This window comes from Sphaerodactylus townsendi, linkage group LG01 (genome assembly GCF_021028975.2).
Source record: "Sphaerodactylus townsendi isolate TG3544 linkage group LG01, MPM_Stown_v2.3, whole genome shotgun sequence".
Classification (NCBI taxonomy): domain Eukaryota; kingdom Metazoa; phylum Chordata; class Lepidosauria; order Squamata; family Sphaerodactylidae; genus Sphaerodactylus; species Sphaerodactylus townsendi.
The window spans coordinates 186,060,162-186,074,750 of NC_059425.1; the positions used below are offsets into that span (position 1 = coordinate 186,060,162).

At 47.1% G+C, this 14,589-nt stretch overlaps 1 protein-coding gene across 1 annotated transcript in view; it reads left to right on the forward strand.

Moving 5' to 3' along the window:
- Positions 1 to 14,589, forward strand: part of ACTR2 (actin related protein 2) — a 42,678-nt gene that overhangs the window by 10,343 nt on the left and 17,746 nt on the right. The window contains exons 3-4 of the mRNA XM_048501548.1: positions 7,501 to 7,716; positions 10,179 to 10,251. Of these exons, the coding sequence (XP_048357505.1) occupies positions 7,501 to 7,716; positions 10,179 to 10,251 (289 nt within the window). The remainder of the gene's footprint in view (positions 1 to 7,500; positions 7,717 to 10,178; positions 10,252 to 14,589) is intronic.

Here is a 14,589-nt window from a genome sequence, read left to right on the forward strand (position 1 = left end):
CTGAGCCTAAGGGTTGCTTGTTCAATTCCAGCCAGGAAAAAGTTGTTTTAATGAAATATGGAAGTGTATGCTTTTGTCTACCTTGCATTCACTGTCTTGAACGATTACAGATGAAGGCACGTGGGAATGGGGCTTTGTTCTAATTGCCTGTCCCCATGTAGTTCTTCTGCGCATGCTCGCAGAGATGTGGATCCGTCCTTTCAAAGAAAAAGAAAAATTCCCGCCCCAGCTGCCCCAGAAACTTTTTTTAAAAAAAATCTGCACAGCCAATCAGAGGCCCCTCTTGGCCCAGCTGATTTTCTAAAAGCACTTGGCACATGCCAGAAGAGTTTTGGTGGGCACTGCGTCGGAGACGCCGGAGATAGATGGAAAGCTTTCAAGAGTGTGTTTCGTTCGCCACCTTTTTGCTTCCTTCTAGTCCGATTTCTTCATTTTACAAACTGGAAGAAATGTTGAAAGCTGCCGAGCTTATCTGCATTATTTGAGTCACAATTTTAATATTCATTTCCCTGCTTTTAACATTCGTTTTCCTAAAGGATAGAGGGTGACACATGGCTGTTACAATAGATAAGACTGGTGAGAAGGCTGCTGTGGTAAGGTTCCTGGCTTAGCAGAACTGAGCCCCGTTCACAGCACATTGTCAATGCAGCCAATTGCTGACCTCTGCATGTGCAGAATTCGGTTCCTCCCGGAACTGTTTCCACGGGTTTGTTTTGCCAGAGCGTAGTTCGTGCTGGGCCATTCTGCCCTGAATCTATTCCTAACTTCTTGAGGGACCCCTTTCCACCAGAGGTGTGGATTCCAGCAGGTTCTCAACAGGTTCCTGAGAGAGTAGGTTACTTTACCATTTGTGTGTGGGGTTACTAATTGGTGATTTTGCCACGTGATTTTTGCCTTAGTTACGCCTCTCCTCTCAGCAGTAGCACGCAGAACTTGAAGCAGTCTAGCAGGAGGTGCAATCCGCGCAAGTATGTGGCAGCCTGCGCCTAAGCGCCAAGCATTCTGCTTCCCACCGCCCTTGCCATAGTCTCGCTTCAGGGACTGCTCCCCATTTGTAACTGCCTCCTGAATGCCTGCTGACCATCACTTCACAGCTGTGCCCCGCCCAGCCCCATTGGCGCTACACCACAGTTTGAATCCCACCACCATGGGAACCTGTTACTAAAATTTTTGGATCCCACCACTGCCTTCCACCTCCCCCTGCATCTGATTGTCTGCTTTATTTCTGCTGTGTATACTTAAATGATTTGAATTGAGGATTCCATTTAGACTATTTCTGATTCTCTTGCTTCTGCTTTTCCTTCATTTTTCTTGACCTGTTGAAGTAGAATATCACAAAGATGGTAAGTGAGGCATACACCCCTTCCATCACATGCTTGGTACCCATGTAGCCTTCATGGGGTGGGGGCAAGTTTGGTGCTTTTTTAATTTTACCATGTCATTGTCAATTTTGAGCGCATACCTCCTTCCTTCATTGCTTTGGTTTGTTGGCTCTTAAATTGTTGTACATTTCTTCCAATACGGCATTCCTCTGAACGAAGCCTGCTGGGTGACCTTGGGCCAGTCGCAGTTCTCTCCGATCTCTGTCAGCCCCACCTACCTCACAAGGCGTCTGCTGTGGGGAGAGGAAGTGAAGAAGTTCGTAAGCCGCTTTGAGACTCCTCGCAGTTAAGAAAAGCGGGGTACAAATCCAAACACTTCCTTGTCTTCTCCGTGTTCCGAATAAGGGCAGCTGCCTGCAGGCACGGGCTGTTTGGCCTAAATGTCAGTACTGAGTTTAGTACAATGCTCACACGCCATTTTATCCTCTAGGCCAGCAGTTCTCAACCTGTGGGTCGCGACCCCTTTGGGGGTCGAACGACCCTTTCACAGGGGTCACCTAAGACTCTCTGCATCAGTGTTTTCCATCTGTAAAATGGATAAATGTTAGGGTTGGGGGTCACCACAACATGAGGAACTGTAGTAAAGGGTTGCAGCATTAGGAAGGTTGAGAACTACTGCTCTAGGCCACAGATGTCAAACTCGCGGCCCTCCAGATGTTATGGACTACAGTTCCCATCATCCAGATGTTATGGACTACAGTTCCCAGCATTATGCTGGCATGGGATGATGGGAACTGTAGTTCATAACATCTGGAGGGCCGCGAGTTTGACACCTATGCTCTAGGCCAGTGTTTCCCAACCTTTTCGAGGTCAGGGTACCCTTGACCTCACTCTTCATATCTCACGGTACCCCTGCCGCCACCCTCCACCGTCCCCTCCCGTTGCCCCTGCTTGCCACACACCCCACCTTCCCCTCCCAGGGTGAAGGGAAGCACTGGGGGTGGTGGTGGCTGCTGACCTTGTGGCAGGCCCTGCCCCATGGGCCAGCTCCATGTCCTTGCTGGCGCCGGTGGGAGACACCACAAAAATGAGGGGGGGGGGTAGTGTTGCCGCGGTACCCCTGGGACATGCTCACGGCACCCCAGGGTACCACGGAACCCTGGTTGAGAATGGCTGCTCTAGGCATTAGTCAGGTTCAGAGGGGGCTGTTAAAATTATTGCAGCTGGTTCGCGCATCCAGACTAATGCTCAGTTTCCTTCACGGGATTCCTCCAGTAGTTCCTGGGAATAGGATTGCATGCTAAAATGTAGCATGAATGGGTGGCAAACCACCTCAGGGGTCACCGACCTTTTTGAGCCTGTGGGCACCTTTGGAACTTTTGGATAGCAGGTACAGCTAGAAAATGACTGCTAGAAGAGGTGGAGCCAGTCAGAAAAAGGCCTTCAGTCCCACAGTAATGATCCTTGTGCTGTGATAGAAGCAACAGTTTAAAACGTTTGCAGAGCCGATCACATCTCCAGCGACCAATCAAAAGCCCCTCTTGGCTTAGCCACTTTCTAAAAACACTTGGTGGAAAGCAGGCACCATGGGGACCCCGGTTGTCAATGGATTCATTGCTGTGACTTCTGAGATGGCAGCTTTTCCAAATGCAAAAATTGCTGCATTTCCCCCCTTTTCGTAGTGAAGTTCACACACTTTTTTTTATCACACAAGCTTATATCAAGGGATAGTTGGGAGGGCCGGGGGTGGGGGTGGGTGGGGGGTAAGATGGGACTGACTTGCATGTGTGATCCCGCACTTGATATATTCCGTGTTCTGTGGGGGAACATGAGATTACACCCAGCTTTTCCGTTTTTCTTGAAGCCCGTGTCTTCTAACGCTTTCCTGGTGCAAGTTCAGAAGCATGTCCTGTGGGCAGAACAGATTTTGGTTTCATTGCCTTTCTTTTAATTGGCAGGTGTAGGTGGTAAAACCAAGAATCTGCAGGGTGAAATATATGCAGTGTGTACTTAACCAGTGTAAATCTTTCCAAGGGTTTGCTTCTGAATTTGCTAATTGATAGACCTGCAGTATCCATTCCAACTAAATTTTAGATAGGTTTTTCTAACTAAAACCAACATGGAATGGTAAGTGTGAACTGCCTTAAGCCACATGAATGAAAATACAAGGTCTTTCTTTTAAAAAATAAAGGTCTTACAGGGGTATGACATGAACAGATTTCTTCTGATTTCTGCAGATAGTTTCAGAATTAGTAGTTTTGGTCTGCAGAAGAACAGCTGGATTCAAATAAAGCAGCCCTTTCGAGATCAATGAGATGGGGGGAAGGGTTTCCTGAGCATTTGAGAGTCAAAGCTTCCTTCATCAGATACAAGTCAGAACAGAGATCTCTGAGTCCTGTTATCCCAGTCTGGAAGTGGAAAGGATTTTGCAAAGAAAGTAGTCAGGACGCAGAGGAAAAAGGCACATTATAATCAGTTTGATAACAGCGGAGGAAGCCTAAGGAGCAGAAGGTTAGCAACTGTAGTCAATAACAATAATTATGTTTCAGTTCAGGCCTGGGGGGAGCATCATTCTGAATTTGTGAATGAACACATCTTTTAATCTGTTGTTGAAATCTCCCTTTGAAGCTTCTCTCTTGGAGGACTGCCGCTATTTCCATAATGCTGATTGTCTACCCCTAAACATTCCTCCCCTGTGCTGATCGAACTGTTTACATTGCAAATTGTACCTCTGCATCCCAATTCCTTTCTTTACAAAATCCCTCCCACATTCCGACTGGGATAAGAGGACCCAGTAAAACCTGTTCCAGTTTGTAGGAGGTTTGACTTTCAAAAACTGATACCCTGAAAATCTTGCTGGTCTCGAAGGTGCTGCTGGAGTAGAATCTAGTTCTTTTTTTCTGCACAAAACATGTTTCTCTGTCTATAGGGAAGTTTTGTGCTGAGGGAAGACGTAGATATCTGTGGTTTAGACACTATGTTGTGCTCATTTGCTGAAGATCATTTACACCCCCCTTATTTGTCCTGTGTGTGATAATTTAGAAACAATTCTTTTGGCAACTTAATTTACAGGCCTTGCTAATTTTAGTTTAAAAGCGTGAGGACGAACTGAACTTTCTTCATTTGGATTGCGTGCAAAGTTAGAACACTGGTGGACACAGAACAGAGGTCGCCTGTTTTATTCCCATATCGTGTAATAATATAAATAATAATTCAGCATCTATGGCACAAACCAGCTGAGGTCGTCTGTGGTAATTGGCACCCTGAGCGCCATTCCGAAAACGCCAGGGCAGCACTTGGAAAATCTTCAAATGACAAAATTAACATCTGTCAGATTCAGAAGGCAGCCCTGCTGGGATCTACACAAATACTACACTGATACATTACAACTCTGGATGAGGCTCGGATTGTAATGAATGGCCAACAGACAGCTAGAGAACAGACATATGTGAAATCAAAGAATAGTAATAACAGTGAAGGCCATAGAGAATTGCAGCACATATCAGTGTATGGCATTTTCTGCAACTTCTAAATAGATCACCAGACACACGGTCATGTTAAAAGAAAATTGCATGATTGAGAAACCACATATATCTTCCCCTTTCAGGGGAAATGTCAGGTTGCATAAGCTTCCAGGTGGGGTCTAGAGTTCTGAAATTCAAGCAGTGTCTGTCCTTCAGAGACCAACTCCCCTGTAGAAAATGGCGACTTTGGACGGTAGACTCTGAATGCAATCCATACAAGGTGTGGTGGGAGAGGAGTGCTGCAGTGGCCGGGGGTGGCGTGGCGAAGGCGGTGCCATGCTGCCTTCAAAGGGGCTCCAGGCAGCAGAGAAATCCAAAATCCCTCCAGCTGCCTGAAGAACTCCATTGAAGAAATAAACTTACACCACCGTGGCAAAGTGTGAGGGCTGCGCAAGGGGTATTCCTGGCACAAATGCCTTGTGGAAGCTGGCTAACATTGAGCCCACCCCTGGGAATGCCCCCAGCCGCACTGGTATTTACAAGGATACCAATGCAGCTGTGCAAGCCGGGGTCTCTCTTGGGTCCGCGGCGCCTGCCCACCTCCCAGTTTGCTCTCCCCGGTGGCATAAGTGCAGCTTGCCCCTGCAGGGTGGGCAAACTCACTGACTCCGAAATCCGCCCCTCCCTCCAAAATTGGGTTGTTGGCCTTATAAATCACTCAGATCCCACCTTCCCCAAGCTCCACTCAAAAATATCTAGGGAATTTCTCCACTTTTTCTATCTTCCAGTAATTGTGCAGGCCAAACCTATGCCTGCGTGCTTTGAATTTTCCCGTTGTGGCGAGCAGGTTAACCGGCCAAGGATTTCAGGTTTACGGTGCAACCTTCAGGAGAGTTACTCTCACCTAAGCCCATTCATTTCAGTGAGATTACACTGGAGTAACTTTCTTTAGGGTGAACTAGAGCTTCTGCCTCCACCACCCGTCTTCCCAGGGTGTGTGCAACCTGCCAGTCCCTGACTTGCTTCTGCTACATGTTCTCTCCGCTTCCGCAGCCCTTTGTGACTCCTGTTTGGTGCTGTGCGCAGAAACATGACAACGTGCATGGAAAGTGGATCCTGCTAAGCCCGCCTTCTTATGTGCAATTCCATATCACATACCCCTTTTCATACAAATGTGAGATGAAACAGTTCTGCCATGTTCGAGAAGCATTTCATGTAAAGCTAGCCCTTTTGGTGTCCTGGAGCTACGGTTGTCACTTTCTTCTGTGTGCAGGTGGTCGTGGAACCCGCTGCTCAAGCTGAAAGCCGGGCGATAGCTGCTCTTCTCCGCCGCTGTTCTGCATGGCTCCATGAGTGGAGCCAGTCTCGGAAGCCACTCTTCGCCTCTCGCCCTGCAGGAAGCAGGGCGGCACATCTTCTAGCCTGCGTGCCGGGTGGAGGCTTCAAGCGCTACGCAGGCTTTTTTAGCCTCCCGCTGCCTCGGCCCCTGGGCTGCTAGGCTTAAGGGCGGGCGCCTCCCGGGCTGGCCGGTAGCTGCCAAGCCGTCGGGCCCCACTTCTCGGGCCTCGGGCCTGGGCAGCATCTTCTCAGCCATCGGCTTTGGCTCTCCTGCCCCGCCCTGCTGCTTGCGGGGCGGGCGCTCTCCCGGCGGCCGGGCAGGCCGAGCCGCCGGGCCCCTCTTCACCCGCCCTGCAGGAAGCAGGGCGGGCACATCTCCAGCCCGCGCGCGGGCTTTGCCTCCTGCCCGCCCCGCTGCTTTCGGGGCGGGCGCTCTCCTGGTGGCCGGGTAGGCCGAGCCGCCGGGCTTCCACTTCGCCTCAGCTACTGGGCATCATCTCCAGCCCGCAAGACGGTTTTGCTTTTGCCTCCTGCCCGCCTTCTGGGCTGTTTATGCGGGCGGGAGCTCTCCTCATGGGCGTCGGCAGGCCGAGCCGCCATTGGGTTTCGCCTCGCCTCTGTGCAGGAAGCAGGGCGGGCACATCTCTAGCCCGCGGGGGGGTGGGGGGTGAGCGGGCGGGCGGGGGAGGGAGGGCGAGCAAGCAAGTCGGCGGGGGAGCGGACGGGGGGCGAGCGATTGGGTGGGGGGGGTGTGAGCCAAATGGCTCTTTGGTGGTGAGCCAAATTTGGTGGTGAGCCAAATGGCTCTTTGAGGGGAAAAGGTTCCCGACCCCTGCTTGTGTGCAACAGTGAACTGACATGCCTTCCAGAATGTGGGGCAGTGAGGCCTGGATTTGCTGTCACGGAACTGAAATCTGTGAGATTGACACAGATGTAGCAGATTGTACAACTGAGGCTATTTTCCTTCCACCCCTGAACTTCCTGACCTGGTCTTCAATTGAATACATTAACCTGTTGCTTTGCCCATCTGCTGTGCCCCAAAGACTGTTATCTGGGGATGCCGGCCTTCCAGTGGGACTCAGGGATCCCCTGGAATTACAGCACATCCCCAGACTCTAGAGACCAGTTTCCCTGGAGAAAAGGAAAGCTTTGGAGGTAGACTCTGTGGCATTATAAATCCCTGAAATCCCCGTCCTTCTTAAACTCCCATTCCCAACTATCCCAACCTGGATCTGTCGGGGGCACGTGACAACCCGTCACAAGCCTAAATTTAAAACAGCCATTTCTTTTGTATGTCTTTTTTTTTAAATCACAAAGCAGAATGAATTTTTTGGGGGAAAAATGTTGATTTACCAGTTTCCATTTATACCCTGTAGGATCTTATGGTAGGTGACGAAGCAAGTGAGCTGAGGTCCATGTTGGAAGTGAACTACCCGATGGAGAATGGCATCGTACGGAACTGGGACGACATGAAGCATCTTTGGGACTACACCTTTGGACCAGAAAAACTGAACATCGACACACAAAACTGTAAAATACTGCTGACAGAACCTCCCATGAACCCAACAAAGAACAGGGAGAAGATTGTGGAGGTAGGTACTTCATGCCTGACTGAAAAGGGATCATCCAGTGCTATAATACCCCTGTATAGATCTATGGCGTAGCCTCATTTGGAATAACTGCATGTGGTTCTGGTTACTGTTATCTAAAAAAGGACATTGCAGGGGGGGAAAGCACAGCAAAGGGCAACCAAGATTAGAGCGTCAAAGCACTTTCCCTGTGAGGCGAGGCTAGAGATTCTGGGACCTTTCAGTTTAGAAAGGGGGTGACTAAGGGGGTTCATGATAGAGGCTTATGAAGTTCTGCACAGGCTGGAGAGAGTTGACAGAGGCCGATTCTGCCCAAGGTGTCTGTTGCACGATAGAGGTGAATGTCCCTCGCAGCAAGATTTCTCATAGGGATGTATTTTCTTGAGCCCCACTTTCACTTTCCATTCCCTCCACTGCAAGCGAAACCTAGCACTACTTTTAATTGGTTTCACAGCCAAAAGCAGGCAGATTTGCCAGGGGTTTGTGCAGCTTGTGCTCCCCAGACATCTTCCCTCCAGCTCCAACATCCATCTAGAGCTCTGCCTGGCTCTCACCCTCCCGGCCCGCCTCCCTTCCAGACTGCTCGGCCCCACAATAGCCTTCTCTCCGTCAGCCTCCCTCTCCATGTTGTTAGCTCCTTCCTACTTCTCTAAAAGCTCATATCGAGATATCAATATCTCAGTATAATAACAACAACAGAGAGTTGGTTTTTCAAAGAAACAGTATAAGCACAGTCTCTTTTTGTTATTTCAGTAAGCTGTGTAAAGCTTGACTGAGTCTGTCAGCTGACGAGGGCTCCCTATTGACAGATTCTCCCAGCAAAAAGCAAAGCCTTCCCCGAAGGGTGCAACACTCTAGTTACCACCTTGAACAAATATATCGTTCCAAAACCAAAGGTCAGCCTCCTGGAAACATCTTTGGCTCTTTCTCAGAGAGTAGCGCTTAATGCCATGTCCAAGAGAGAGAATTCCCATACAGTTGTTCTTTTAATTTCCTTCCTTTTGTATAGGAGTTGCAGGGACATCTCACAGAGAAAACAAAGAATTTGCGCTGAATGTAGGCTCACCTGTAATGCATTAAACACAGCATCCAGGAAAAGTGTGATATGATTATATATGCATCCATGTGAAACTCAACAGCATGCACCGCCGTGCTATCAATGACAGAATTGATAATGGATAATGGAATTTCAAATACACACTCAGTGCAGTTCAACAGCATGCATTGAAACTAGTCCTTCGAAGGACTGGTTTGAGGAACGCTTGACAATTCGCCGTCCAGCTTGAAATTTTACTTGAACCAATTGTTATGTGACTTTCTACAAGAATATTCATTTGACATAACCAGAAGCCTTTGAAGTTTGTATTTGGGGTCAGATTTTATCCAGAGGACTGACTAACTCTATGGTTTTTTTGTTATTATCATTCCAATGTATGTTGTTGGACAACACTGAGTGTGTATTTGAAACTGTGCTCCATTATCAGTTTTGTCACTAAAAGCAGGGTGCATATTGTTGAGCTACATATTTATGAATATATAATCATTACACACTTTTCCTGGATGTTGCGATTGATGCAGGTGAGCTTACGTTCTTTCTCTTGCTACTGGTGCACTAACCCCCAAATTCGTTTACTGTGGTGTGTTCAGAGAACACTGCAGGTGTGAGGCTCTTGTTTACATTCTCCTACACGCATGGGTCTCCTCTGTCTCATTGCGACTGATGAAATGTTTGCATTACGAGACAGTGCTCTAAACTGTTCATATTAAACTGTTCATGCTCCTATATTAGTTGGGTTGGATCCCAACTATTCTGTTTGTGAAGAAGCATGCTGACATTCACTGATTTCCTTCTTGTTCCAGCTCATTTTCCCCTTGTAATTTACTTGGGGGAGGGGGGATCTTCTCATCCTCTGAGCAGCATGTCAAGGATATCAGTAGTGAGGGAAAGTAAGGAAGTTCTGTTCTTCTAACTGAAATGCTTTTTAATGGTCAAAGATAAGGCAAAGCAACTTTCAACACTCATCTTAGGCAAATATTGCTTTTTTTTTAAGTTGTGGGAACAGTTTTGGGATTTAAGCGATACCTGATCATCATAACCTGCTAGCAAATACAGAATTGCACTTGAGAAATTTTCAACAATATGTTAAATGTCTGCCACCTATCAGGTTTCACAGCACCAAAATGTCTTGTAATGAACTTTTGGCAGTGAGAAATTTGACCAGGGTGTGTGTGTGTGTGTTAAAAGAAACCTCTGGAAAGCTAGTGTATAGTGACTTGTTTATCAAACTGGAAGAATTGAGGAGACCTGGCTTCAATTCCACACTCTGGGCCAGCCACATGATTTTAGCCTAACTTACTCCATGAGGATTTAGGGATAAAACGGAGGAAAAGACCCATGTGTGTTGATCTCACCTTATTGAAGGAAAGGTGGGGTTTTAAAAAAAATGCATGTTTTTATTTTCCAGGTAATGTTTGAAACATACCAATTTTCTGGGGTCTATGTAGCCATTCAAGCGGTGCTGACTCTTTATGCTCAAGGTAAGTCAAATTCTGCTCTTAACTGAGTGCCTTAAAGAGACTTGGTGCAAATGTCCGTTTTTTTCTTTCCTCTGGCAGAAATTCCTGGCAGTTGGTGCCTCTCTTGGTTGCTTTTGTTTGCATTTCCTTAAGGAACATTGCTGGTAAAACTGGCATTTCCTCAAAGTTCAGTCTCTCTGTGTGTACAAGCATATTAAACTGTAACCATATTTTAACAGGCTTGTGTTAGATAGCAGCAGAAGTGGGGAGAGTTAGGTGGAAGGAAAGTCTGACTGCCTCAGATGGGTTTTGGAGAAGTGACGCGAAACAGGAACAAGCTACCAGAAGTATAATTAGATAGCCAGGTTTTGCCAGGTGAAGAAAAAGATCTCCGACAACTATAGTGTACGTACACATGTCTCAGTGGCCCATCTAGAGGCAGGAATAGAACAGGTGTCCTGTGTTACTACGATGGTTGTGCTTTTGTATCATTTTTCCCTCTTACCAACCACCACTAACAGTCCCGAGGGTTATGAATTGTCTGTTATTTTTTCTGTTTCACACTTAAAACTTTATAAAAGTCAGAAATATATGGCACGAAAGAGGCTTATTGAAATAGGGGTTTTTTTTCTCTCTTTTTGAGGAAATGGAAAAGTGAGGTTAGCAAGGAGGTTTGAGAAAATAATCTTGGCCGGTAACAAAACAACAGGAACAAGAAAACTTGGGTTGTGTATACACAAGAGATGTTTTGTAATCAGGATGTATTTCACAGACAAGTGTTGATACTTTCGATATGTACTGAGGTAGAGTTCCCTTGGCAGTCACCGCTTAGTTAATAACCATAAGCTTCTTGAAACAATGATTCTTAAGTTGGAGGAAGTAGGAACAAACATACAATTTCCCCTGGTTTTCTTCCTTAAAACTGGGTAGGGATCATCCCTTTTATTTATGAGCTGTTTCCTTTAGGAAAGGACCTCAGATCACTCACTTCACACCCAGGTACCTTCTTGATCTGATACAGGTATGTTCCTCTCACTCCAACCTCAACTGTCAGATTCAGCCGTTAGTTCTGAACTATCCATTTCTAATAGTCTCTCAACTGCCTTTTGTAGAATTCTCAGTTGTTTTTTTCTCTTTGAACTTCCTGTCATATAAGGTTCCATGATCAGCACAATTCATCCTTGTGCAGCTGACCATCACAGTTACCTCATGGAAATAGTGGGTTAGTTATTCGTGGGGTGGAGGGTGGGGGGATTGAGGGAGATGTTCCCAGAAACAAGCTAACACTAATGTCAAGGCTGAGATTCTTGGTCCTTCTCGTACCTCCAACAGGAATAACCTGTTATTTATGTAAAGCCATGTTCTAGAGCAGAACTTCTGCCCTCGCTTATCACAAAGGGTTGATGCCTTGTTACATTCCTTCACTTATCCAGCAAACTGCTGAGTGCTGAGCACAAGCCCTTCTGAAGAAGAGAAAAACTTATTTTTGAATTGGGAAAATAAGGTGTGGGTGAGTGTATGAGCCTGTGATGTTGTTCTGGCCTCTCGGTAGCTTTGCATGCCAGATAACAAACGGCTTGCTGACTTCTCTAGCAAGCTTTCTCCCAGGCTTCCAAAGAAATAATCTCTTCTGTAGGAGTTTCCTCCTCCAGACAGAATAAAACAACACAAGAAAGCTCCCGGCTTCAAGATGTTAAGAAAGTCCAATAGCTTTTTTATTCAGGAACCAAAGGAAGTCTCTTTAGGTCAGTGGTGGCGAACCTTTGGCACTCCAGATGTTATGGACTACAATTCCCATCAGCCCCTTCCAGCATGGCCAATTGGGGCTGATGGGAATTGTAGTCCATAACATCTGGAGTGCCAAAGGTTCTCCATCACTGCTTTAGGTGATCAAGAGAAACTGGATAATAGTCCTCAAGAAGCCAAACCTCTGAGCACATTTTAGCAAAGATGACCCCAAGCCTTGATGTCCTCCTCAGTTATCTGATCTTCCTAGCCCACAGCTGGTGCTTGTTATATCAGCCATTAATCACCCTCAGGTGTTTGCATACTAGGAGATAGCCTCCATTCCTACAGGCAGAGCCCCAACTGGTAGTGATCGAGGCTGCCGTGCAACTCCTACATGCAGTGAGGATCAATGCAAGAGAACAGGGGTGGGGGGAACCAACAGAAATTACCTCAGATTCCTATTCTGCCTCCCCAGTCCTCCTCTGCCATCGCAGCATGTACCCCAGCCTAGTTATTTATTCACATTGCATTCAAGGAGCAGCAGTGGCACAGGAGGTTAAGAGCTCATGTATCTAATCTGGAGGAACCGGGTTTGATTCCCAGCTCTGCCGCCTGAGCTGTGGAGGCTTTTCTGGGGAATTCAGATTAGCCTGTACACTCCCACACGCGCCAGCTGGGTGACCTTGGGCTAGTCACAGCTCTTCTGAGCTCTCTCAGCCCCACCTACCTCACAGGGTGTTTGTTGTGAGGGGGGAAGGAGATTGTCAGCCCCTTTGAGTCTCCTGCAGGAGCGAAAGGGGGGATATAAATCCAAACTCTTCTTCTTCTTCTTCTTCTTCTTCTTCATTCCTAACCAATTGCAAACCCACACCGTAATTAAAAGCAATTTGACCTCTTCTTATAGGAAGGTATGATGTGTATGGGTGGGGAACCAAGAAAAAACGCATGGCTGTCACACTGTGACCATGTTTTATAACAAACTAGGGCCAAGTAGTTGGATAAATTCATATGTAAGAAGGTGGCCCTCGTCCTGCTATTTTTAAAAAAAAGTTAGCAAAGGCATTTTTGTCTTGCCCTGCTCACATGGAGTATTACAGCATATTGTCTAAACCAGTGATGGTGAACCTTTTCGAGACCGAGTGCCCAAATTGCATCCCAAAACCCACTTATTTATCGCAAAGTGCCAACACGGCAATTTAACCTGAATGCTGAGGTTTTAGTTTAGAAAAAATGGCTGGCTCCGAGGCGTGCATTACTCAGGAGTAAGCTTGGTGGTGGTTGGTGGCTTTGCTTTGAAGCAATCGTGCAACTCTTCCAATGGGTGAATCATGACCCTAGGAGGGTTTACTCAGAAGCAAGCCCCATTGCCAGCAACCGAGCTTACTCCCAGGTAAAGGATCGCGCTTTACTCCCAGGTAAAGGATTTAGTTCTTCGTGATAAAAAAATCAAACCATGGGTTTTTAACAGGTTACTCTTCTAATCTGCTTCCCCAAAACTAGGTCTTAGGTTTAATGCTAATAATTCCGGTTTCTCCAGCCGCCAGCCCAGATATGTAGGGGACTTCTGTTTTATGGCGCGTGTGCCCACAGAGAGGGCTCTGAATGCCACCTCTGGCACCCGTGCCACAGGTTCGCTATCACTGGTCTAAACTTTACTGTATGTCAGGTTGTGGATGTAAGTACTCCCTGGGAAATGGTCGGTGTCTATTTCTTTTATTCCCACTCCGCTTCACAAGCGTGGAAGTGGTTTTTTGTTGACTTGAGAAAAAGGGACCAATGCAAACCATCTTCAACAACAGAGAGCCCATAAAGGAAAGGACGGCTGTAAAAGAGGACATCAAGATTCAGCTGCGACACATTTACTGGAACAGTAAAGATTCTTTCCAAACGGCCGCACGGAAGCCTTGAAGTGTCCCGGTCGCTTGCCCCTCCCTTTCTGCTCGGAAGCGTGGGAAACCGCACTTCTTGAGGGCGGGTTTTACAAAGATGGATTCCAGGTTCCTCTCCAGTGTTCAGCATTGAGCTGGATATTTCATAAGAACATAAGAACTAGCCTGCTGGATCAGACCAGAGTCCATCTAGTCCAGCACTCTGCTACTCGCAGTGGCCCACCAGGTGCCTTTGGGAGCTCACCTGCAGGATGTGAAAGCAATGGCCTTCTACGGCTGCTGCTGCTCCCGAGCACCTGGTCTGCTAAGGCATTTGCAATCTGAGATCAAGGAGGATCAAGATTGGTAGCCATAGATCGACTTCATAAATCTGTCCAAGCATCTTTTAAAGCTATCCAGGCTAGTGGCCATCACTACCTCCTGTGGCAGCATATTCCAAACACCAATCACACGTTGCGTGAAGAAGTGTTTCCTTTTATTAGTCCTAATTCTTCCCCCCAGCATTTTCAATGAATGCCCCCTGGTTCTAGTATTGTGAGATTTCCTAGGTCTGTCACTGTGATATCAGAAGCAGAATGCCTGTTTTCCATCTAAAGCTCCTTGCAAGAGGGATCATGGGCCAAAGCAATTCCTGCAGGATCCCGGCTTCATGGGTTATTAATGAAAGGTCACTGGGGACAGTTCCCACTTCCCATTTCCTCCCAAACATTTGATTGCTATACTTTGTCTCAGAAAAAGATGT